The following is a 25,717-nucleotide window of genomic DNA, read 5'->3' as shown; positions in this document are numbered from 1 at the left end:
TGGAACAAGGGCTGGGATTCAGGCGCCTCTGCCCCTCAGTGAATGTTCCTGCCACAAGGCTGCAGAATCGTGCTCGTTGCTTGTCTCTTTTTGCCCCAGATATTTTTTATTTATTTAGGCAAAGTGCAACAGATTCATCAACAGTTTTCAACATTAAAAAAATATTCCTCAGCCAGGAATTTAAGGCACTCAATCAAAGAATGGGAAGGATTTGCTACCCAGCACTCCACGCTTTGTGACTAGTGATTTTGGGAACCCGCTACATGTGCCTACCTCATGCCTCTGGGATACAGCTCCTCAGGCAACACAGGTGGAGGAACTGTGCTTCTGTATCCAGAAGTGAAAAACTAGGCACCTGGTTTAACATTGAAGCAGAGGACTGTAGGGGTAGCTGAAGAATTTTTGGCTGCAGGCACCTTAAGATGAACAATGTCTTTGAAAATGCTACTGATTTGCATCTTTTGATACCTGTGTAACAATTTGGTCCCCAACAAATTTAATATCTTGTGTTTCTTGCATGTTATTTTAAGACATTGCTGTTACAATTTTTTCCACTCTAAAAGCAGCTTCTAACACGATTCAGGGGGAGACCATAATTAGTCGTCATTAATGAGCCTGTAACTTTGTGTACATTACATATCAAGTGAAAGTTATTTCAATGAAATGGGTTACCTTTTTGGTTAATCAGTAGGACAAGTATTCATTCTTAGCGTCCCTTTACCCTGAGAGATTTGGTCAATTTGCTTGGAATACAGAAGTTAAAACTTACTTTCAGCCTACATTTCTGTTTCTCAGCTACTTAAGCAGAAACGCATTTTGTTTGTCTTACTAGGAAAAGACGCTTTGAAAATATCTGTCCCATTTCCTAGGGTGCCTTGTTAAGAGGTTGTGTACACACTTACAAATCGAAGGACCAGGGAAAAAAAGCATAAAAACTAGTGTGCATACAGAACTATTTAAAAATAATAGTTGTTTGCTAACATTTTTGGTAGTGTGAGCTCTGGGACACAAGATAAAATGGAACTGGCACCAAAGCCAGTACCGCATGTTAGTAAATACCACATGACTTTTCAGCGTCATCTCCTAGGACTGCCATAAAACAGATTATGTTTCAGAATCGAGCTTGGCATCACCATCGAAATTCCTGTTTGATGAACTTGTGACCTTCTTGTACCTTAGGCAGTGTATTTTTAAGCATCAGAGAAAAAAAAAAAAAAAAAAAAAAGGTTAAGAGAAAGTCCAAGAGAATACTTGGTCTTTATAGGCCAAGTAGCTGGATGCTACAATGAAATGAAAGCCTATGGAAGTAGGGCCCCATCCTACAAACATTTATGTGTCCACTTAAATTTGTTGAATGAACAGTTTCTTAACTTAAAATCAGGCATATCTAGGAGTACCTGCATGTTAATTAAAAAAAAAAAAAAAAAAAAAAAAGAATAGCAGAAGAGTTAACCTAGCTATCAGGAAACCATAGACACCATTTGAAGCATAAAATAAACAGAGGGTCCTGTTCAGGTTTGAACCAAACAGCCAAACTGCTTGTAATTATTGCTTTTAAAGGATGTTGAGTATTTGCCTTTCAAACCAGTACTTCAGGCAGATTTAAAACTATAACATACAGCATTACTTCAGTTATTTTTTCCTGCACCTAACTGTATGAGAGAGAGAAATTTATGGCATAATTATCTAATGTTAGCAAAAATTAGCAAACCAAATTTCTGGGACAATCATTCTAATATTATTAATTCCAATTACCATTTAAAAAAAAAAAAAAAAAGGACACACACACAAAAAAAGACTGCTTGTGATCACATCACTGCATAATAGTTCTTTCAGAAATAACAAGACACTGCTAAAAATACTTGCGTTCCATCTACCAAAACAGGCAATACGTGCAGCAGCATCTTAAGAGAGCCAGCCCGTGTGGACGATGCTTGGTGCACGTCAGCAGGAATGGACCTCTTTCTGCCAAACCCTGGGGGGCAGATAGGGGCTGCACTCAAGGCCCTCGCAAGGAAGGGGATATTTTTGAAGGATTTCTGCCTGCCTCAGGAGACCTCATTTGCCCATACGTCTACTTGCTCTATTACTTGTTTGTATATCAAAGGTAAACACACCTTGTTCCTATGTTGTTTTATTATTGTTTATACGCAAAGGCAAAAGCACGGGTGATTAATTTTCTGTAGACTAGCATCATGTGCAATATTGCAGTAAAAACCTACTCAAAATGTGAACCCTCGGTTGTGATAAAGTGGTATCACTCTTTAAAAACTGGCTTCCCTCCATGGGCATCTTTGAATACACTGTATTTTTAATAGCATCCTGCGACTTCCCTGCAGTTAAAACTAGGTGGAGGTTTGCATTTAAAATAGGGAATAAATCCCTGAATACATTACCCCAATCTTGTTAAGCAGGTTGTGTTACCTTCACTGGGATTCCACCTGAGCACAATATTCCACACACGTGTATTGGCAGAAGATACACAGACAAAAATAATACATAAAAGCTACAAAAGATACCCTACAAAAGGCTCCAGTCACACCCTTTCCTTCCCCAAATCAGAATTTTACTCTTTCATTAGAGCACAATCATTCTAGTAAGCTTAAAAGTAATCCATTCATTTCTGAGTAATACTTACTTTGAAATAAAAAGTCTGCATTTCCTTATACGCCTCTAATGAGACTGAAAAGCTCACTTCTATACTTCAGCAAAATCTGAATCACAGCCCACTCTTTACAATGCATGAATATTGTAATTGTTTTCCTAATACAGTAGTTGTAATTCTTTCTACGCACACCACAATGAAAGGCAATGGGAATTTTCATGAATGAATAAATTTGATGAAGGTATTTGTCATCAAATGGATGCTCTCCACAAGACAGGATTTCGGTTTTGTTCATTGCATACCTCTGCCATCCCATTATGAAGAAAACCTTGAAAATGTGACTTACATCAAGCAGATGCAGTGTGGGTGCTGTGAGTATGCCTGCACTCAACTCCAAAATAACATTATTTACTATTTCCCTGCTGAAAAATGGTATAAAAATCAACCAAATTCATATGGTTATGAATTGGCCACATTCACTGTCAAAATCACTGAATCAGTGAGACAACTCACATGATAAAATCTTTTACTACATAATAATCTGGATGCTTACTAGTTACATGACAAAATTATCATTTTCAAAACTTTAAATTGAATTTCATGTGACATTCTTTGTGAAATGTCTCTGAAGTCAGAGAATTGCTCATGTTTAAAAGTAAGCATATTTTTAAGTGCTCCAGGAGACATGCATCTGTCACACAACCTACCGGTCATCACCTAAAATTCCGGGGATTTAGATGATTTAAACAGAGGCGATGTGAATTATTCATTAATGTTTGTAAAATAATTTGAGATCCTAAATTGATAAGCGTCAATAAAGTCCAGAACATTACCATCACGTATAGGTTTTAATCGCAGTGTATTTCACAAATTAGGCAAACTTAACTTTATTCAGTAAACTGATGTTCAGTGGAATTATAAAAATTCATATAGAATTATCCACACATGTTGTGCAAGGTCATAAAACAGTGAGAAAAGTTTAATTACAAGGAAGAAATATGAGAGAAAAATTACCAAAATGTATGAATTATCACCTCCGGTATAGACCAAGGTCTATACAGGTGAAACTGAGTGAACAAGTCATAGAGACCGCCTCTATTTTTCTTTCCCACCACGGCACTCTCCAGTATGACACGGTGTGGAAGTTACTTGGTTTTCTCTATTGCTTCTTTACCCCCAGAAGAGCCTCTTCTTACTCAGCTTGATCACACCATTTCTGCATGATTTGGGACTTTCATTTTGTTGTATTACTTGCAATGTGTAACCCGTTAGGGGCTACGGCCCTGTTTATTGTGGTTTCCCAGACCGGCTGCAGCCCACTTACTGTGACCGCAAACCAGCAGTGGTATGAGAAAAGACTGTAGCAAAGTTTGGACAAACCAAACAATGGTGGTTGTCTGATCTGTACAGCTGTCCCATCATGAAACCTTTCCTCCTCTCCTTAATGCTCAGGGAAGCCATTGTGTCCCCATTTAGATGGAGAATCACGTGTTCTGCATGGATGCCTTGTGAAAAGTCCCCTGAGTGCATTAGATGAGAGTACCACCTGCCTTAATGAATAAAAGGCATTTCATCTTTTCCACTAATTTAGCATTTAACTTTGGCGAAAAGATAGGTTGCTTTATCAAGAAACGACAGCAGTAGACCATGATTACTAAGAACAAAGTGATTCTGAGACACGTCTTGGGGAACAGCCAGCTGTCCAAAACCTCCTTACCTCTCCTGCTCTTTGTTGTCCATCTCCTGCTCATTGCTGTCCAGAGCAAACTGGTTTTTTTCCAAGTAAATCTATTTTGACTTTCTTATCTAACTGGATGTTCACCTTAATTTTCTTCCAGACCTTTCTGTGATGGTAACCATGAAACTTCTTGGGTTTGTCTCCTTTGAAGTCTCTAAGAAATCTCTACAACTACCATGGAAAATTGCTCCCCAAATGGAAAGCAGGAGGGTATTGCTAGATTTTCACTACGGCACAATCTTCTGCAAGTGGCAGTTTCTTTGGTGGATAGCTGACATCGCGCCAGCACATTTATTCAATGACCTTACTCTAATGGTTTGCATTTTCTTTGGGTTATTATAGATGTCTATTCATCAAAAGGAGTCTGACTCTGAACTGCTGAAAAGCCTCCATCCCCAGAACTTCAATGAAGTCTTGTTCACTATTTGCAGGGGTAGAGTCTGCCTTCATAGATTCATAGATTCATAGATTGGTCCAGGCCGGAAGGGACCTCCAAAGGTCATCTAGTCTGACCTCCCCGCAGTCAGCAGGGACACCCCCAACTAGACCAGGTTGCCCAGGGCCTCGTCGAGCTTCACCTTGAATATCTCAAGGGAAGGGGCCTCAACCACCTCCCTGGGCAACCTGTTCCAGTGTTCCACCACCCTCAGAGTAAAGAACTTTTTCCTAATATCTAATCTAAATCTCCCCTTCTCCAACTTAGAATTTCCCAGAAGTTCTCTTTACTAGAGAAGGAAAATAGGATTTTTAGGTGACTATATGTTATGTTTTAGGTAACTATATGTTTAACATGCTGTTTAAGAGGTACCTATCATCTGTAGACAGTCCAGTTTGGTGAAATCATATCCTGAAGAATGAAGCAACACCAACACTCTCCACCCCTCTTCTTTTTGTGTGTCTCTGCATGGGAAGTCTCCTAAATGGTTAGTACTTCTCATCTTCTGTGAAACTCACTTTCTGTTTGGCTAATCACCTACCACATTCTCCCACCCGGCATTGATTTCGATGGAAATGCCAACATTACACAACTGCTGCCTTTTTGTTAAAGGTTCTTCCTCACTGAAACGCTTAAAACACCCTTAGATAATCAGTGAGTGAATTAGAGACAGTTACGGTGCTTAATTCAGAAACATGAAGGCGTAATTTTATCAACTCCCATGTGGTTGAGGGCACAGCAAAGTTCAGCTTCCCGTGTACTGCTCAATATGCAACCTCAGAAGAATGAATTGGTAAGAGTCTGAGCTGTGCTTCTAGGAAATCTAGAGATTACCACATTTCTGCTAGCTGTTGAAGTTGGTTTTGCGAGTCTTGACTTTCATTATGTTATCTTTTTAAAAGCTGCCTGATATGGGAATGAAGATACCTGGAAAAAATAATCAAAATTCGACTTCCTTCTGTAAACTTCAGTGCAAAAAGTAGCAGATGGCTTGAGGTCTAGTTCATTTCATGTGAAGACTGGAAAGATTCTCTCTCTGGCTTGTTGTTGCCAGCTTCAGACAAGCTCAGCCACTGATGGCTTGAGCCCTGATCCTTGGTGAAGCCTAACACCGATAAACCCCACTTTGCCAGCTGGGCTTATGGTAACCTCAGAGATCCAGGCAGGCAGAGCTCAGAAATGCGTTTCAATCATTAAATGAGTTTGAAACGCTCTTGGAAAAAAAACAACTTCTTCAAACCATTATTATAAGAGCTATTACAAAGAATACAAGTTTCTTTACACTGACATAGAATCTGTCCAACCAAAAAAAATGCTGCTGCTTTTAATTTAAAGTGAATAATTCATGCTTTAGCTCGTATATTAAAAGAATATAGACCGTTATCTGCTTTGATCTGTGTAAGTAATATACATTTTAAGGGGGTGTGCAGCAAAAAATAAAGGTAGGGAGTGTTTATTCTTCCAGTTCTACTTTATTAAAAATTTTTGTGACTGTATTTAAAGTGTCAACATTTCTGATATCAGTAAATCTAATTGTAAATTAACAAAGTGGAGATAAATTAAGATGTAAGTGAATGCTGCTTGGTAGGAAGGATTAGGTCAAAGGTCTGATCTATCTGAACTGCAACTGTTGCATGTGCTGTCATCCAGTACTGCAATATCAATTTATTTGCACTTTGTTTTGATGCATCTAGACTTAAAAATATCCAAGAGATACATCTTATGTATAAAAAGCTGAAAAGGAGTTAGGAATCAAACGATTACTATCTGGGCCCTGATTCTGCCGCTGGGATTGATGCTTGGGGTAGATGGAACCCAGCTATGTTTTTCTAGGTGTATATGGCAACCTGCTGATTGCTGTCTCAACAGAATAAACTGTAAACCTTTCCAGCTGTTCTTAATCTGGACCCTTAACCTTTAAAAAAACCCAGAGGCTTTCCATTCCTCAGAGCCAAACTTTGCTAACAATATCTAGGTTGTTTTCAAACCAAGCTTCAAACATAAAAATGACTAATAAATCCATATTCCATAATATTTAGGCTGGAAAACTATTATTTAAAAATACACTCAGTTTTTATGACCCATTTCTAGTAAAAATCCAAAACATGCTTCACTAATGCTACCATTTCAGATACTCAGATCCTGGATGATAGGCATGATATTCAGATAGATACACCAATAAATACTTAAAGGCTGTAAATCTGTCTCAAATTAGTGATTCGTGGATGTGCAAGGGGGCTGGGAAATGCTGTTTGCTAATCTGTCCGTTTCCTGACTCTCTAAATGTTCTGTAACTTCACAGCTGGCGATTTTATTTTTCTGTGGTTTGTATTATTACGTGCTAAATGCATTACTCCATGCCCTTCGGTGGGACTTAGGGCTTTAAGAATAAGGCCCCGGTCTTGCTTTCGCTCTGCACCTGATTCCACTCGTGGAAATAGCAGTTTTTGGCAGCGCAAGGGCCCGGGGCCGGAGTCAGCCCCGAGCAGGTCCCCAGCAGAGGAGCTCCCCCCCCCTCCCCGGCGTGAGGGTGAGACAGGTTTGGAGGAAGGAAACGGTGGGGTTTTGGATGGAGCCACAGCCTAGATATTCGTAAGGCTTTGGAGGGCCCTAGCCCGGGGGCTTTGGGATTCTAGTTCGGGCTTCCCGTTAAAACAACAACAAGAATAGTAATAATCAGTCATAAGCATCCATCTTTCTGACTTTTTTACGACCTCGTAATTGCGCACCACCCCCCCCCCCTCGCCACGACAGGCGGATTTATGCCTCGGCCCCCAGCGCCCGGTGGCGGGGAAGCTCCGCCGGACGGGTGGGCACCGCCGGCTCCTGCGGGGCGGCAGCGGGGGTGGGTGAGTGGGGGTGTGTGTGTCTCTCGGGGCGCTCCCCGGCCGCTCATCCCCCCACCCCCCCCCCCCCGGTGCGGAGATGGGCAGGAGCGGCGCAGCCCTTCCACCGGAGCCAGTGCAGTTTGGAAAGTGGCGACTACCCCCCCCCCGCCCCCCAACCTTCCCCGGCAGCGTCCTGCTTCGTTAGCGCCTCCAACCCCCCCGGCTCCCCACCATCCTTTTTGGTGTGGTGTGCTCTGTTCGGGTTTGGGTCCTGGGCTTTGGGCAGCCTCCTCTCCCGGCTGGGAGAAGCTCACATCACTCGAGTATTTTTTTTTCCCCCGTGCAAAACTCAGGGACTATCCCCGTAGCGTTCAGGAGGGAAACGCTTTCCTTCTCTCTCTTCCTCCTTTTCTCTTCCCAAGCAGGCTCCCTTCAAGTCCCCCCCCCCGCGGATCTCTCTCTCTCCCTCCCGGCAAGACTTCGCAACTTCTGCCCCCGGCTCCGCTGGCCGTTTATTTGCCGTTTTTTCTGGTTTTTTTTTTTTTTTTTTTTTTTTGGGGGGGGGGTCATTTCTCCTTCCGTACTGCCCGTTCCTTACTGTCCCTTCCTTACTGTCCTTGCGACCGGGAGGCTCCTTCCCCGCGACCAAAGGGCACGGCCGGGACCCTGAGGGGCCGGGACAACCGCGGACCCTCCGGCGGGCAGAGCCCCCCCCCCTTTCCCTCCCTCCCTCTCTCCTTCCCTCCGCCGGGAGCGCCTGGGAGGGAAAGGATGGCCTAGAAATTAAGCAGCACTTCTGAGGTGGTACATCTGCCTCTCCTCCATCCCCCCCCCCCCCCCTTCCCTTCTTACACGGTTTAGGATTTCTCCGCGTCTCTCCCTCTCTTGGCAGTTTTTTTTAAATTTTTTAATCTACTACCTCCCCCCGCCCGCTCCCAGCCCGAGGTGGTCGCGGAGGGGGCCAGGCGCTCCCCCGGCCCTTCATGCTCGGCGCTGGGCTCCCGGCGAGGAGGCGAGCGGGGGGCCAGCTGCGCGCTCCGCAGGAAATGCCGGCGCTGCGGCGGGGAGCGCCCCCGGCCCGCTGCCCCCTGGCCCCCCGCCGCTGACCGGGTCGCTCCCGGCCCCCCCCGGTTGGGAATAAGCCCCGGGGAAGGGGGCCCGCAGGGAAGCCCGGTCGGGGCCATGGCCGGCGGCGAGGCGGGGAGCCCGGGCTGCAGCGGGCGCTGCCCGCCGGCGGGGCGGCAGCCCGGCACCCCGCGGGGCGGCGGCGGGGCGGAGGGGCGGGGGGAGCCGGCCTCCCGCTCCCCGCCGCTCCTTCTGCCGCCGCCGCGGGAGACCTGGCGCCGCCGGAAACTTTCCTCGGCGCTGTGCGCCGGCTCCCTCTCCGTCCTGCTGGCCCTGGTGGTGAGGCTGGTGCGAGGGGAGCGCGGCCGGGAGCTGGCGGCGGAGGGCGGCGCGGGGCCGCGGGGCTGGGGCTGGCTGCCCCCCGGCGCCGTGCCCCTGGGCCTGGCCGGCGCCTTCTTCGGGGCGGGCCGCTACCTGCTGCGCGGCGGCGTGCGGCCGCGGACGGCGGCGCTGCTGCTGGCCGCCTGCTGCGGGGGGGAAGCGGTGGCGCAGACGGCGCTGGCGGCGGGGGGGGAGGATCGCTTGCTCTCCCTCGCCGCCACGGGGGTGGTGCTGAGCTGCCTGGCCGCCGTGACATGGCTGGTGCTGAAGCTGAGGCAGGGCGTCCTCATGCTCGCCGTGACTAGCGCGGCCAGGACCACGTCCCTCGTCGCCTTGGAGAGGGTCCCGGCGTCCTGGCGGCCCTACCTGGCCTACCTGCTGGGGCTGCTGGGCATCCTCCTGGCCGGTTACGCCGACCGGCTCTGGCCCCCGCGGCGGGCCGCCCCGCTGGCGGAGCCTCCCGCCGCCCCTCCGGCCGCGGACGAAGCCCCCGTGCTCAGGCGGCGGCGGCGATCCAGCTCCATGATCTCCCCCGAGATGTCCGGCGGCGGCGGCGGCAGCAGCAAGACCCACCGACGGACCTCGCTGCCCTGCATCCCCCGGGAGCAGGTAGGGCAGGGGCTGGGGGGGCGGGGGAGGAGACGGGACACGGGCCCCAAACTTTGCTGGCGACGGGGTGGCGGGGATCCCGCCGGCGACGGAGGCGCGGGGAGCTGTGCCCTCCCGGCCGCTCCGCTGCGGGCTTTCCCCGGCGCCCCGCGGCGCGGAGAGCCCCGGGACGGGGCTAGAGCCGGGGGGGTGATGGGGGGAAGCGGGGCTCTCCGGACCCAGCCTGGCTTGCCCCGGCCGCAGGTGACGGGGAGAGAGCTCAGAGTTTTCTTTTCTTACACGGCCATCGCTGGCGCTTGATTTTCTTAAGCCTGGCAGAAAGTTGAGGCGGGTGGTACCCGCCTGGCTTTCGGAGCTGGTCCCTCAGGTTTCCCAGCATCACTTCCGAGCCTTGCTTTTTCAAACCTGTGGTTTCCCAGAAAAGGTAGCTTAGCCCCATTAAACTTCCCTTTAAGCTTTAAAGGTGCTGCTGGTGGTGTGTGTGTGTGAGAGAGAGAGCCGAGGTGGGAGAAGTCCCTTATCGGGGCGATAGAGCGTCCTCTGAGGCTGGCGCGGTGCTCGTCTTTGCACTTTGCCTCCCCGAGGCTTGTTCCTGTGCCTGTGGGCGATCGATAGCCCCCGCTCGGCCGCGGCGGTGGGAAGCGGTAGGAGGCACACGCCATTTATCTCAACTTTGTTTCCTTTGAGAGGTCGTGATTTGAGTTGGATGAGCGAGAACTTCACTGTTACCAGCGAGCGGTGCGTTCTTTTAAACGCGCGCCTCAAGGAAAAAAAAAAAAAAAAAAAAGGGGAAAAAAAAAAAAAAAGAGTCAAGCAAACGCGTCGTTATCTTTATTGCACAGCTCTATAGAGTCCTGTCAGGAGCAAGGTCGACTTAGTCCTGGGCTCGAAGTGTTTTCTTAATTTTTGAGATTTCGGATTGCCCCACAAAAGAATCATTTAATGGGTCAAGTGTAACTGAGCGTATCCAAAGTCAGCGCAACCCTCGCTGACCGGTGGAAAGGGAAACCTGAGGGAAAATAAGTGGCAAACGGTATTAAGCTTTTATTTTTTTCAAGCAGTAGTGCAAATGGCTCCGTGCACTGCGGTCAACTGAAGCTTATTGCCATACACCAAAGGTTCTCTTTCAGGTCACTTGCTGGATAAGCAGCTAAGTATTTTCAAAGTGATGGCATCTAACCATACGGTGTAGGTGGCTAGTTTGTTTCTGGAAATGGTTTGAGTACATCCCTTTGGGGTTGGTTATGACATTTTCTAGAAGAGGGCCCGACAGCCTTATATGCTTGAGGCTTACTTTACAACAAATGTAGGTATTTATTTAACATTTTAGTTTAGATAAAATAAATATTTACCGCAGTGTCCAGGCAAACGCAGTGTGAAAAAGCAGAAAGCTGACTCAGTTCTGACTTCAATAGGAACTGAGAGAGAGAGTGAGAAGGGTATAAGAATAATTTGTAAATACAGTATCTAAGGCAAGAAATTAAATCTGTCTGTACTTACTCGATGATGCTAGTAGTTTCGGGTGGTTTCTTACAATAATCATTTTTAAGCTTTTAAACATATTTCCACTCACTCTCACACTTCAAATAAAAGCAGCTTTTCAGTTAATATCTCTAAATGTAATCATTCGGAGATAGGGTTCACTAGTTTGTGACCATGTCCTTATCTTTTCTTAGGGAGGGAATTCAAGTCATCTCTGTATACACCAGAATGTTAAACTGGTGATGGATAACAAGGTAGATTTCTTTTCCTCCCCAATGGTGTGTTACTTGGGGACAGTGGTCAGTTTTGCCCGCAGCAATTCCCGCTTCCAAGCTGCGGAGCCGGACTGGAGTTTGCTGGCGACTGTTCAGTTTACCCGCTGCAGGATTTTTGGCAAATTTCTCTTTCTTTTGTTCTCACTCACTATTAATCAATAGCAAGATCTGGTATTGCTTGCGTCACTGCGTGATTAGAAATGGATGGCTGCTTTCGAGTTTGGGGAGACTTTTTGTCTGTCTGTTTTTTTGTTGTGTTTTTTTTTTTTTTTTCTTTAAGCACAATGTGGCTGTGTGTATGTGAACTTCCCTCCCTAGAAGCTGTCCTCTGAAATAAATGTTAGCAAGAGAAAAATGGAAAAGCTGAAACAAAGCTCTGGTAGGACCTTGAAGAAACGCTGGGAGAAGTGGGACTCTTTTACAGCAAACAAAGTTTGTGTTTATAGTGAAAAATCAGCTCCCTGTAGACTTAAAGAAACCATAGGTAAATGTTTCTCTTTCGGACAGTTTTTAAATATAACCTGTTAAAAATAGAGATGAGGGCTTTATAAACAAAACCAGGCCTTCCCTCACCCCCTGTTTTTGAAAAACATACCCTGAATGTTTCTGGTCCGAAAGATAGCTTGTTAAAACATCTGGGAGCTGCCAATAATTTTCATCAGGAAATGGATCTACTTTATTGCTTTGAAATACACACTTTCATTTGGTGAGTAACATTAGGTGAAGTTTTAGTGATGTTTCCCATTGCCTCTTGTGTAATCTTTCCTATCGCTGAGCATTTAATTGAGCTTTTATTTTTCCAGAGTGTGATTCCCTCCCTGTCTGACTGTTTGTGTTAATATGAGATTCTACGAAAGTCGGAATTTCTGAATTCATTTTTTTTTTTTTTTTAGTCACGCACTTCTCAATTATTATCTGATTTTTTCTGTAATAGAATACAGAATTGAATCTATGTGACCTTGTGATATAAAGGACAGTACCAGGAATTGCAAGCTAACATCAGGGATAGAGGTATTAACATATTTAAAATTAAAAGTATACTTCTGTTTAAGCTGCTAGTAGGAGTAGCTGAAAATGCGTATGGCATGTATTATTCTTTCTCTAGGAACATCTCATCTTAGTCACTTATCAGTTCCGAAAAGAATTTAAAAGGATGAACTTTCGTTTAAAAAAAAAAAAAAAAAAGGGCACCATCCAAAATCAAACCACACAAAGGTATAACCTGCTTTTGTTGTTTTTATGTTAAAAGTGCTCTTTACTAGTTTTTCATTTAATTCTATTTTTTGTGGATGATTTTTGTATGTGTTCTCGCTCTTTCTCAAATCTGGCAAATTCTTCGGATTAAAAGCTTCCAGTTTGGTGTCCGTGTGAGGATCTCATTGAGAAACGTGGGCTTCATAATAGCCTGATCCTGCTCCCAGCTGAGTGTTGTCTGCCTGTGATTCCATCAATGCCGGCTGAGGATGCTCAGCTCCTTGAGGAGCTCGCTCACCCAGATTTGAAGGAGGCTGCAGAGAGAAATTGTGAATGGATGGATAAGGCAGTGAATGAATGAACAAATGCATTTTCTTTTCTGGTAAATGCACATATACCTCCAGGATGATGGTTTTTGGAGTTTCTTCTTCACGTTTTTTGCAAACGTTTTAGTTTTTCCTGAAGGCATGGCGAGGAGGTTGGGGTGGGGGAATGTGTGCTGTGTCTTGGTGTTTCCTATTAAAATATTATATGACCGATATGTTCTGGAGCTTATGCCTCTGATCCATGTGTGTTAATCTTGACACGCAGCAGTCCAAAGGGATGATTTCGCCTTGGTGGGTAAAATACTCCACAGGAGATAGTAGCTGGACAATTTTAAACCATGCCCAAGACTCCCAGTTTTGCTTTTAAGCCTTGCCTGTTGTTTGTTTTGTTTGGGTGGAATAGGAAGCTTTCAGCTAACTTGGATTTATTACAAGTGTGTGTTAAATGAGCTAGAGCAGCTGCAGCAAGTAGTTGAATTTGCTTAGCCTTTTTAGATTATTTTTTTTCCCCTTAGTCAGAAGACTATCCCAGGTACAGCATACCTCAGGGTTTGAAGTGCTTTCTAGTTCCCACACCAGCGATGACAAAAACTCATAGGAGAAGGCACTAGTGAGGTGCTGAGACTTGCCCTGCCAGAAAGCCCCCATCCTCAGCTTTGGTGGTGGGTAACACTAGGACGGAGGAGTTTTTCCTGCAGCTCTGACGTCTCCAGCTGCGAGGCCGGCAGCTCCACGTGCGAACTCTCATCCGTGCCCTCTGGCTCCTGGGGCAGATGAGGTTTCTACGCATTTTCCTTCCTTCTTTCTTTCTCTTTGCTCTTTTCCTGCTTCTGGGCAGTTGGAGAAGTAGAAAGCGGTTTGCCTCACTGAGGGTCACCTGAGGATCTGTCACTTCTTTTTTTAATTGTTGGAGACTTGGTACCTGTTTCGTGCTGCCACATCTTTCCCTGCCTGTTTCTCCTTTTTAAAAAGTTTATTTTTTTTTTTTTTTTTTAGATAAGTAACTTTGGTGCCAGACTTCTGTCTGCCTTCAGCGGCAGCGGAGGGTTTTTTGCTTGATTTGACCGTTTTTCGTGAGGTTCTGTGTGGTGACTCTGCCTGTTCCCAGTCTGTAGCCTGGGAAAGTTGTGAGCCGGGACTGTCGTAACCACTGCCTGTCTGCGCAGTTGAGAAGACAATACTGTAACAGTTCACATAGTCAAAGATATCTCCTCAGCGATAAGATCTAAGAAATGGAGGAGAAAAAGAAATGTGTTTGTTGGGTTTTTTTTCAAGGGAAAATTAAGTCTTTATTTGTTCTTTTCATCGTTTGACAGTGAGAGCTTTTTAAGTGCCAGGAATATGTTGCTTCCCCCCGTTTCCTGGCACTCTATCATTCTGTCCTAAAAAAAGGACAGATGCACCCTTAACTTAAACCCAATTTTTAGTATCAGGTATCGTGCCCTCTGGCCTGAAAATAGGAGACATCAGAGTGCGACATACAGAGATTCAAAATTTTACAGAGGAGAAGGCAGATTACATGTAGGTATTGAGCTTCCTCAAAGTTACGGTCTCCTATTAGGCATGCAGTGTTATATACTGTATACCTCCTTCTGCTAATAAGCATTATTGAGCTGTAATTACTCTGATAAGATTTGCTGGCATTACAATTTAGGTCACTAGAAACAGAGGAATACTGAGGAGTTATGTCATCTGGTGACTTGCTGAAACACAACTGTGTAAAATATTTAAGCAAGGCTCCAGGAAAAATCACCCAGGGATTCCAGACGTAATACTTTATTTTCTTTTGCATGGCTTCATTTATGCAAAGCCGCTCTACTTAGATTTTTTTTTTTTCCTTTTTTTTTTTTTCCCTTCAACCTCACAAAAATGTAAAAAGTGCTGCTGAAACTCTCACGATTGGTTTGGAATCTATTTTTGTCAATTGGTTAAATCAAGAAATGTATATTATGGCATATTGGGAAAAAAAGTAAAATACAGTAGTGACTTTCTGCTCTTTCTGCCTGAAGTGTGAAAATGCAAAGCTGAGGAACTGAAAGAAATCCTGTGTACGCTGGGTTGTCATGTTAATTAAATAAACAGCCAGAACAGTGACCCTGTGTATGAAATGTGTTTTGAGAAGCTTGTTGGGGGTTGGAGGGGAAAAACAGTGACACATGATGTTTTGGACGTTAACTGCGACGTTTATGTGAATTTGTCCTGATCTGCTGTTACCGTGCTTACGTTCCAACTCTTTTTTGCAAGAGACTGAGACATAACTGTATTTTGCAAATTGAAGGAATATTGCTTGGGCTTGTTTCTCTAAAAAGTAATAAAAAAAAAATAAATTAAATAATCCTAGCCTGGAAGTGGAAAGGTTGCTGGGTTCTGGTGCCTGCAAACCACAGGGCTTGAAATGGAGGTGAGCTGACTGCATCCTACATGGTCTGAGAACGAAAAGAACGCTGCTTCAATTAAAGCTTTGAGCCAGTTGCTGTGATTTTACTAAGGTAACCTAATGGGAGATGTACAGCTTGTAGGATACTGCTTGACACATAAGGAAATAAACGTTAAGGTTCAGATAACAAAGTGGAAGTCGGGTTTTTCTTTGGGCGCATTTTTTCTTCTCTGTTTGGTGTTGAAAAAGTTTCTTGATGAATTACCAAGCCCTTTCCTCAGAGTCTCTTCTGTGTTAGTCAGAGTGTCACTCAGAAATAAACGCCTCTTGTTTGGACTATGTAGGTTTTCAGGGTTTTGGTTGCGGTTTTTTTTTTGTTGTTGTTTGGGGTTTTTGTTTGTTTGTTTGGTTGGTTTGTTTTGTTTTTCCTTTTTCTTTCAGCTTGGCTTGCTCTAAGCCCTGCTGCAAGGACGGTGGTGTCATCAGGAGTGCTCTGCAACGGGGTAACGATTTGAGAAATAGTGAAAATAAAATAATACAATAAATAAATTTAAATGTGGTGCCAAAGATTTAACTTGTGGGGAAAATCAGGTTTTTTCTTTCTGAGCTGTCTTTGGAGGTTAAAGAAGATTGTAAGAGGAAGAGCTGCTGTACTCCTTTATCAAGTTTTTCCATCTATTTTTTTTTTCTTGTTTTAAGAGTTTGAGCTTTTTTTTTTTTTTCCCCCCCTCTTCTCCCTCTGTGGGGGTGTAAGTAATTGTTACAACCTTGTTATTGGTATTAATTATTACAGTGCCACAGCACAGCTCCGCCCCTACCCCTGCCCGGCGCGGCGGCCGGGGGCCGAGCGCGTCCCCCGAGGGGGCGGCCGGTGCCGGCGCTGGCGGGTCCGGCCCCCTAGAGGGCACGAGAGCCCCTGTTCTGCGTCGCCACCCGCGCCACCCCCCCCCTCCCCTCGCCACCCTACCACACCGCTTAAACACACAAAATCTGTCCGTGGTACTTAACCCAGCCTTCATTTTATTTCTTCTTCTTTTTTTTTTTTTTTTTTAACGTTTTCCTATCCTTCCGTTGTTTGGTCTTCAAAAAGACTCGGAGGTGCGGGCACGAAGACGAAGCTGCCTCCGGGATCTTGTCAAGAATCCATAAAAACAGGCTAAGTCACCACATGGCTTTATGCATCGCGGCAACTCCCGACTCCGTTCACGCGTATAACTATTCATAAATAAAATGGGAAACACCCCACGAAGAGTGCAATAGCAGACTGTGCTGAGGAGACGGGTGGTCCTTCGTTGCTTCGCGGTCCTTTGATGTAGGAGGCAGCGGGATGGTTTTCCCGATGCCACCTTAAGGATTGCTGAACGAAGGGTAAAATACACTTCTTCTTAGGAAGAAGCATCCTCTTTACTTCTGAGGAGAAGGATCTGGGAGTCCTGGTGGACAGTAAATTATCCATGAGCCAGCAATGTGCACTTGTTGCCAAGAGGGCCAATGGGATCCTGGGCTGTGTAGGGAAGAGTGTGGCCAGTAGGTGGAGGGAGGTCATTCTCCCCCCCTACTCTGCACTGGTGAGGCCACAACTGGAATACTGTGTCCAGTTCTGGGCTCCTCAGTTCAAGAGAGACAGGGAACTACTGGGGAGAGTCCAACATAGGGCAACTAAGATGATTAAGGGATTGGAGCATTTCCCTTATGAGGAAAGGCTCAAAGAGCTGGGGCTCTTTAGCCTGGAGAAGAGAAGGCTGAGGGGAGACCTCATCTATGTTTACAAGTACCTAAAGGGTGGGTTGAAGGAGGATGGAGCCGGACCCTTTTCAGTGGTTCCCAGTGACAGGAAGAGGGGCAACGGGCACAAGCTGGAACAGAGGAAGTTCCACTCAAATATGAGGAAGAACTTCTTTCCGGTGAGGGTGCCAGAGCCCTGGAACAGGCTGCCCAGGGAGGTCGTGGAGTCCCCTTCTCTGGAGATCTTCAAGACCCACCTTGATGCAGTCCTCAGTGACATGGTCTGGGCAACCCTGCTTTGGCAGGGGAGTTGGACTAGATGATCTCTAGAAGGTCCCTTCCAACTCCAACAATTCCGGGATTCCGTGATATATAGCGCAGGAAAGATACGGGATATAAGAATTTGGTTGGTGAAATTCCTTTTTTATCTTTGGAAACTGTCAGGAAAAAGGCTTCGTGTCAGCTGGCAGCGTCGGTCACCGAAAAAGTCTCTGTGTGTGTGTTTGACGTGTTATAGTGACATTAGATTAACGAAGTCCTGCTGAGGACTGCTGTATTGAGTTTTGTTCAGCCAAAAGGAATGGTTGGGGTCCACAGGTAGCCCAAACCTCTGATCATCATCTAAGAAGAGACTGGAAAGATATGTAAAAATAGATCTGACTGAGGAGTACTGAATAGGTATTTTCCTAAAAATGGAAGAATAGAAGGGAATTTGAAAAAAAAAAAAAAAGGCAAAAATGCCCCCCCTATCCCCCCCTGCCCAAAAATCAATCTCAAAACAACCCCTCCTCCAAAACCCAACTCTTTAGTTTTAAGCTGCTAGAAAGAAGTCTGGATGTGCGAGATAGAGATACACGCTGATCGTGGAATGCGTGCGTCACGAGGTCTGAGTGAAGCTATTTCTAAAATCTTTAGACATTTGTATTTATTATTTATTGAAGTTCAGAGGTTTCTTACGCCAAGCAGCTTGAAGATTAGAAAAACTGTTTCGTCTGAAATGTCCACTGACCAGGACCTGTCGCTACGTGACTGTGTTCACCTTTGTACTATAATTAACTACTGGAAACAATTAGGGAGAAGATATTTATGAGCATCAATATGGCTAAAGACTCTCCCCCTGCCCCTGCACAAGGCTGGGAAAATATGAAACCTCCACAGAAATAAAAACCTCAGAAATAGCTGAGGCCTCTTTGTCTAAGGCCCGACAGTGAAATATGCTGGGTTCAAGTGACGACTTTGCATTTTGTATTTTGTAAGCTGCGTAAGCTGGCTTTGTTTTGCAGCGAGAATTTATGCTTTGGTTTGACTTTTAAAATAAAGTAAAAATTATATTCTGCATCGTGACCTTTTTTTCAATGGGATTTTTTTTGTCTGCCTGACTCTGTAGGGGTGATGCTTTTCAGATATACTCAGGATGCTTTTCTGACGGTTGCTGAACTCCTGAGATGGACCCTGTTGACAGTTTAGAAAGCAGCCATTCCTCTTGGACCGGTCAGTCCTTTTAGAAATATCTCAGTTTCGTTAAATGCTGTGCGAAATGTGACTATACTGAGGTCTGATGGAAAGCTGTATCACTGGCTGTGTTTTGAGGATCGAGTCACTGATGGCTGTTGGTTTGATATTTTTTTTTTTGTTTGTTTTAAAGAAGCTTCTCGTTTCTTTGAATAAGCTTGCAGACTGGTTTCCTTTGTGTAAACGATAATAACGTAGGGGAACAATTACTGCTCAACTTCAAAAGCGAACATTAATTATTCTGAGCAGCATCCTTCTGACTGATGTTTGACTAAATTTGTTCACGAGTGTGTGTGTGGAATGAATTCCAGAAGGGGAAAGAATCGAGTGTTTGAATGCCAAAGGCCAGCTGTTTTTTGCATTATTGCGCTCCCAGCAGGTTGATGATACCTTCCTAGCATCTCCGCGCGCCGGAGTTGCAGCCACGGCACCAGCAATAACCAAAGTCGTTCCTCCGTGTCCTGAAGCACAGATGCTTCTGCCAGTCTCTTGCACTCGCTTTTGCTATACAGTTATAAATAAACCAATGCATGTTCGTGTTTAATGTCACGGAGGACAGGCAGGCCGTTAATGTGTTTTGTTACCTATGTCACATAAAAATAGCGATCCTTAGCAAAAGCATACACCCCAAATTTACCTTAAAATGAGAACGTGGGCCTGCTGAAGAGGCTGGGGTGGTGGCAAGTCTGCAAAGGCACCCTCAGGAGCATTTATGTTTGCTCTCCAACCAGCAGCGGATGAAGGCAGTCGGAAAGGGTGATGCATGGGTTGAGAAGCTACATCCAAGCAACGTTTTCTCCGCTTCTGTGAGCCGTAATCTAGACATGCTCACCCAAGCTTTTTGTTGCCTGCAGAGTAAAACTTGTGAAACCTTGTCTATGTTCATGTATTAAATCTCGACGGAAATGACAGCTGTAAAAAGGTGCAGACCTCTTTGCAAAAGTGTAGATTAAGAAGGGCTGCACAACCTTGTCTTACGTGCTGTCCACCTTTGCCTCTGTTAATGCCGTTTCAAGTGTTTTTATTATGGGATTCTTTCTTTCACGGATCACGGAATCACGCAATTGTCAGAGTTGGAAGGGACCTCTAGAGATCATCTAGTCCAACTCCCCTGCTAAAGCAGGATTGCCCAGAGCACATCACTCAGGACTGCATCCAGGCGGGTCTTGAAAATCTCCAGAGAAGGGGACTCCACCACCTCCCTGGGCAGCCTGTTCCAGGGCTCTGTCACCCTCACCGGAAAGAAGTTTCCCCTCGTATTTGAGTGGAACCTCCTATGTTCCAGCTTGTGCCCGTTGCCCCTCATCCTATCGCTGGGAACCACTGAAAAGAGTCTGGCTCCATCCTCCTTCAGCCCACCCTTTAGGTACTTGTTGGAGCTCACCAGTTAACCAGCTCACCGATCTAACTTGGGTTTCCTTGCAGAGAAGACTATGCTGCTTCATTTCCACCGCATACCCCCACCCTGCAGCGCAGACAGGGCTGTTTCTGTATTGGTAATACTGAAATCCTTCCCCTGATACTTGCTTGGTGAGTGGCAAAAAAGTGGTGGGTGCTGGTAGAGTTCTCAGGTGCATTGCTCTTCAGTTTACTGGTGGTGCTAACCACAGTTAGTCTTGACAAGGTCTGATCACTGTATCTTGTGTTGATAAGGAACTGAAGGTGCATTTATAATTGCAAGATAACTGATAAGGTATTTTGCATGTGGCTGGAGTTTTAGTTTGAGCCTGTCAGTGGGATTGTTACAGAAATACTCGTGCTGAGATGTAGCTCTGCATCTTATTCTTGTGAGACGATGAATACCTTTAACTTCTCCTGGAAGTTCAATCGTTATATTTTAAAATTTATATTGTACAAGTCAAGTTTTGTTAAAAACGCTATTTTGCTTCGTGTTCTTTTTGTGGTGATTACTGATAATCTCCTCCCTGCCTCCACTGACCTCAATGGGAATGGCGAGTGCTCGGTCCTCCCAGGGTGATCCTTTCAGTTGAATCCCTAGTGCCGGAGGAGGGTGTGTTCCCATCCACAAATCTGCTGAGAGCTCTTTTTGTTTTTCAAGCAGCTAACTGTGCTTTTTCTTGTTTTAAACTAAGTAATCCGAAGCTAATGTTGCTTGTGCTGCTCAAAATATGACCTGAGGCCTTGTAGCATGTTTTTATATAGGTGTGTGCACACATATATACATATATCTTTATATGTACATATCCGTGTGTGTATGTGTATACACACTCAAATCAGTATTGTGTAGCCTAGAGGGATGGAATTCTTTGTTTGACTCTGATAGCACAGTCTGCAGCTGGAGTTACCTACGATGGTGTTCTTTCTGGATATTTAACAACACTTTCTGACGTCTCCGCAGGCAGGCATGTTTCCTAAATGCACCAGCCTCTGTAACCATTACTTGGCTTTTGGTTCGTTATAGTTTTAATCTTTCTTTTTCTTTCTTGACTTGCAAATGCATGCCAAGTTTTGCAAATTTTCTTTTTTTTTTTAAATTTGTAAATACTTTAGTAGCACTTGTAGTACTTGAGTAGTACTTGTGTCTTACTAATGCATGCTGTCCAGTACTCAAACTGGAACTTGGTGCTCCAACTCTGTTCTAGAGATGCAAAGCCACATAGGTGCTTTACGTGGTATTTTTGGTGCCTAGGTGGACTTGCCGCTAGCTTTAGCTGTGATGTGGAGGTCAGGACTGGTTGGGCAGGAGGAGCTGATGAGGTCCTGGTGCAGCAGCCTGAGCCAGTGTCGTTCTCGTGGGCATAAATGGGGCTTGGTGCATCCTGGAGCTCTGCCTGGTTGGAAGTGTGGTAAGACCAGGTGAAATAAATGGGCGACTCAAATTTTTACAGATAGGGATGATGAGCTTTAGCTGGTAAAACTTACCCTTTTGTATGTAGGAGATATATTATTGCTGCGATGTACCTATTCTCAAGGAAGCTGTGGACTAGTGAGTGTTATTTATTGAGACAGTTTTGAAAATTTATTTTTTATTTATTTATTTATTTATTATCCCTGAAATTTGCTTCATTTCTATTGATTCTAAATTCTGTATGAGGTGAAATGTTGCAACATAATTCATATTCCATTACTGACTTTTTTTTTTTTTTAAGACCAGCTTAATTCATATGCAAGTGCCATTCTTAAATGCAGTCCTAATTGTCTACTGATTATACAAAACGGCAAATGAATAAACATTTTCTATAAAAGGATTTAATGCTGTACTTCCCGTGGGCTTGTGAGGAACAGAGTTGTGACGGATACTCTGCCAGAGATTCAGAAGTTAAAAGGGGGGTGAGAGTGGAAGGGGAGCCCAGTGCCTTCCAGTAAAAGACTTCTGCTCAGAGTTGCAGAGCATTGCTCTTTCTCCTGACTTGTGGAGCAGCAAACACATCTAGTCCTGCCCAGAAGCAGGCGGGTATACCAACGGGTGTGTGTACACAGTTTGATGATTTTTAGGCAGCCCTGGCTCTGTATGTGCCTCATTTACAGAGGCAGTACTGAGAATCTGGTCAGTGGCGAAGAGAAATACTTTCTGTGCCATACTGATACTGAAATCTGACTTCTGGGTCGCACGGTACAAAATGCTAATTCTTACTAAGCTCGCCGTGTTTGAGTTGAGCGGTGTAATAGAGGAGCACGGGATAATAGTGCAACAATTAGATGGACTGGGGTGCCAGCACTAAAGCACATATTCCAGCTTAAATTCCGCTTGAGGATCCAAGCCTGTTGTTTCCTCTTGGCAAGGCACCTTTGGAGCCAGAGCCAGCTAATAGGAAATACTAGGCACCGGGACTTAGCTGAAATTTAGGACATCTAAACCTAGCTTTATGGGTACATGTGATGTGGTGAGACAGGGAGAGATGGCAAATCCAAGTGTTTCTTGGAGAATTCTTGAACGTTTTTAAGTGAAGTAGTAAAGATAGATAGTCTATCTCCTTCCTTTTAAATCTGTCTAATATTTATTTCAGCCTTCTCTTCTACTGTGTGTCAGGTATAAATCTAGTCCTAAAACGTGTGATGTTCTTATTCAGGCTTGATGGATGGTATATACTTGTGGATAGCAGCGACTGAAGCATAGATTCAATGTTTTTCATTACAAGAATTTAGCTGCCATCGTCCTTGGATCTAGAATTTTCTTTTCCCTTTGTATTATATGTAGAAAAGAGAGAAGATCCTTAGGATTAACCTTAAGATTTCCTGACTCGGGCTGTGATCTGCCGCTCGAGCAGACTGTTTGGAAACCCAGAATTTTAAATTCTGTGTTCATGCCTGGACATGCTGTCACGTTCAGATCTTTAGGTTTTATTGTTCTTTTGGGAACTGCAACTGATATGTGATCAAAAATGATAAAATTCTTGGCCATGAATTAGTACAGCTCCTTAAAGGAAGGGAATTTGCGGCTGCAAATATATGTGCTTATTTCATGTTCTGATTTGCTTTATATATTGTCTTTTCTCAAACGGAAGTGGAAGCATGATGCTGAGGAAATTGTTGTTTTAAGTTCAAGTCAGTGTATTGCAAAATTCACTGATACGCACTTAAAAAACCCAGCCCAAAAAATCCTCAGCTGGTGGGAGCGGTGACAAAACAGCTTCCTTTACAGTCATTCACTGTATTCATGAGAACTTGGCCTAGGGGCCTCTGGGTCTTTTATTTGGTTAAGGTTTTTAGAACTGAGATAAAAGTAGCGATCAGATTGTCTTAATCATTCATAATAGCAGGCTAAGGAGATGAGAACTTTAGGTAGAAACTTGATAGCCCAGAAAGTTGCTTTCTATCTTTCCTGTGATCTTAATGGATTGCTATCTAAAACAGCAAATCAGTGTTTGTAAGCATAATTATGTCGTATGCTATCTTCTGACTGCTTGAATTTGCAATCTCAGATGTTTTTAATGAAATTTTATTTATCTAACTTCTTAGATGTAGGTTTTTTTTTTTTTACCCCAAGTGTTTATTTAATAAAAAGCAAACTTAAGAGAAATGTCATGATATTGATGCCCACGTGCTTTGAGTTGACAGCTTCCTTAGTGCCACTCTTCCGAGATGCGATGAATGGTCAAATGTTCCTTTTTGATCTGGGAATGTTTACATCAACAAGCTGATTATTCCTGCGTCATTCCCTATCTTCTAGCCCAGCAAATCTGAAATCCCTTTACTTACCCATGAAAGACAGGCCAAAGAAGTTAAGAGTCAAGTTAAGAGTTAAGAGCCCCAAAAGGGCTTTGGACACTTGATTCTGCTTCCATGTGTAAGAAAGGTGGGTTAGAATTGTTTCAGACTGTCTGTGTCTGACACCCAAGAAACACTACCGTTTTGTCTGGTGGTACATTTTTTCCATAGCTCATCTCACTTCTTTCCCTTCAACCAGATTCAAGAGCATCTGGTGATTTTTTTTGTTGGTTGGTTTTGGTTTTGTTTGTTTGTTTTGGAGGGGGTGGATGTTTGTTTGCTGAGCCAGAGAGATCCATCCATGAGTCTGAATCCACGGAGATGCCATCTCAGTTTTTAAGGGATGATAGAGTTACCTGGCTCTAAATGCAAAAGCTTGAATGCAAAAATTCGTTGGTGCCTTGGAGGAAATTTCCATTCACCGATGCCAGATATGCTCTGGTCACAATATGTGATAGGAACGTGAAGGGCTTGTGAAATAAATAGAAGAAGAATAAAAGAAAGGCAGTTTCAGATATGCACAGGTAAAATTTCCAGGAAGTGTGTGAAGTCTGTCTTTAGAATGTATATTAATTGGAGAAAGGTGCTCACTGCTCTTTCATTTGTTAACACCATATGGAGGAATGCATTCGGTTGATTACCACTGTTATTTCCCCTCTCTCCCTCTTTTCGAAGTCTCTTAATTCTAATGATCTATATGTCTTTTTAAATCCTTTGCTTTCCATAGACTGTTGTGGCCTTTCACCTTTTGGGACTGTTTGTTCTGAGCGATGGCTGGAGCGATAGTGTGCCTCGTGTGACATCATAAACATTTGTGTTGGCAATTCTTCCTCGTGAAGGATTCTGAAGTCTGACAGTGGTGAAGATGACTAAGTAGAGACAGATTTATGTGGAAATCTTATTAATACCCATAAAAGAGAGAATGAAGGCATAAGAAATTTGGCTCCAAATAAACAACCAAAAAATGCTCTGTTCTTAGAAGCATTTGGCACAGCTCCATCATGCCTTTTGTGGGAACTGGCTTTTTGTCTGGCCTAATCTTGACTTTTTTTCTTTTTTTTTTTTTTTCCCCTCCCCTTTTTAAAGATTAGTAAAGACTTCCACTTTTCCCAAACTTTCTCACACTAGAATAAAATTAATTTTCACTTTGGTAATGCACAAATCAGTTAATTATTTCAAAGACAACGTAAAACAGATGTCTTGCCTTCTTTCTCAGCAAAGATTTAACGGTAACCTTGCTGTGAGATCTTTCACTGCCACCAAATGTCCCTAGATGTTATGTGGTGCTCGTAATCAAAGCAGTTTACAAAGAAGGGTGTCCTGGTTTGGGGTGGAGCAGAGCCAACTTTCTGTTCAGTGAGAGAGGCTCTTGGTTATCCTTGTTGATGTGGCAACCAGGGTCGGCTGACTTGGTTGTTTACCCCATGGAGGGGTTGCACCTGTAGGGAGTAGAGTATTCCATCCTATCTGCCATGCTCAGTATAAAAAGCTGAGGGATCCAAGGGGTCAGGTTGGCTGTTCTTCAATGGCCCTTCTTCTTTGGCTTCTTCTTCGATGGCTCTCTCTCTTCAGTGACTGATGTTCTGAGGAGGACCTGTCAGTTTGGTCTACCTTTGACCCCGATCAGAGATTCCTGAATCTAGTTCCCATCTGTCACTGAGTCCAGTCTGGAACTTTCCCAGTGCCTGCCAGTGACACCTCCCTGGGAGCTTGATAAGGTTTTGTATGTATTGTATCTTTTTCATTATTTCCTTTTATTTTATAATTAATATTTCATTAAAGTAGTTTAGTTTTTTCTAAACTGATAAATCTCTATCTCTCTTCTTCCTCCTCTTGGAGTAAGAGGCGGGGGAGAGTGTCTGTTGTCTTGTCATTGGCCAACCTGGCCTAAACTGTGACAAAGGGGCAATATTTTTCAGCTACCGCGTGTCGTGGCTGAAAAGAAATTGCATCAGAGATGTGAAATCATAATTCAGTTTTTTGGTACTTGGATCC

At 44.3% G+C, this 25,717-nt stretch overlaps 1 protein-coding gene across 1 annotated transcript in view; it reads left to right on the top strand.

Moving 5' to 3' along the window:
- Positions 1-8,789: 8,789 nt before the first annotated feature.
- PDE3A (phosphodiesterase 3A) overlaps positions 8,790-25,717 on the top strand; it is a 277,318-nt gene continuing 260,390 nt past the window's right edge. The window contains exon 1 of the mRNA XM_074166942.1: positions 8,790-9,662. Within this exon, the coding sequence (XP_074023043.1) occupies positions 8,790-9,662 (873 nt within the window). The remainder of the gene's footprint in view (positions 9,663-25,717) is intronic.

This window comes from Numenius arquata, chromosome 2, assembly GCF_964106895.1.
Source record: "Numenius arquata chromosome 2, bNumArq3.hap1.1, whole genome shotgun sequence".
Taxonomy (NCBI): Eukaryota; Metazoa; Chordata; class Aves; order Charadriiformes; family Scolopacidae; genus Numenius; species Numenius arquata.
The sequence above is the reverse complement of the archived record's forward strand: the minus strand, read 5'-3'. Positions and strand labels throughout refer to the sequence as shown.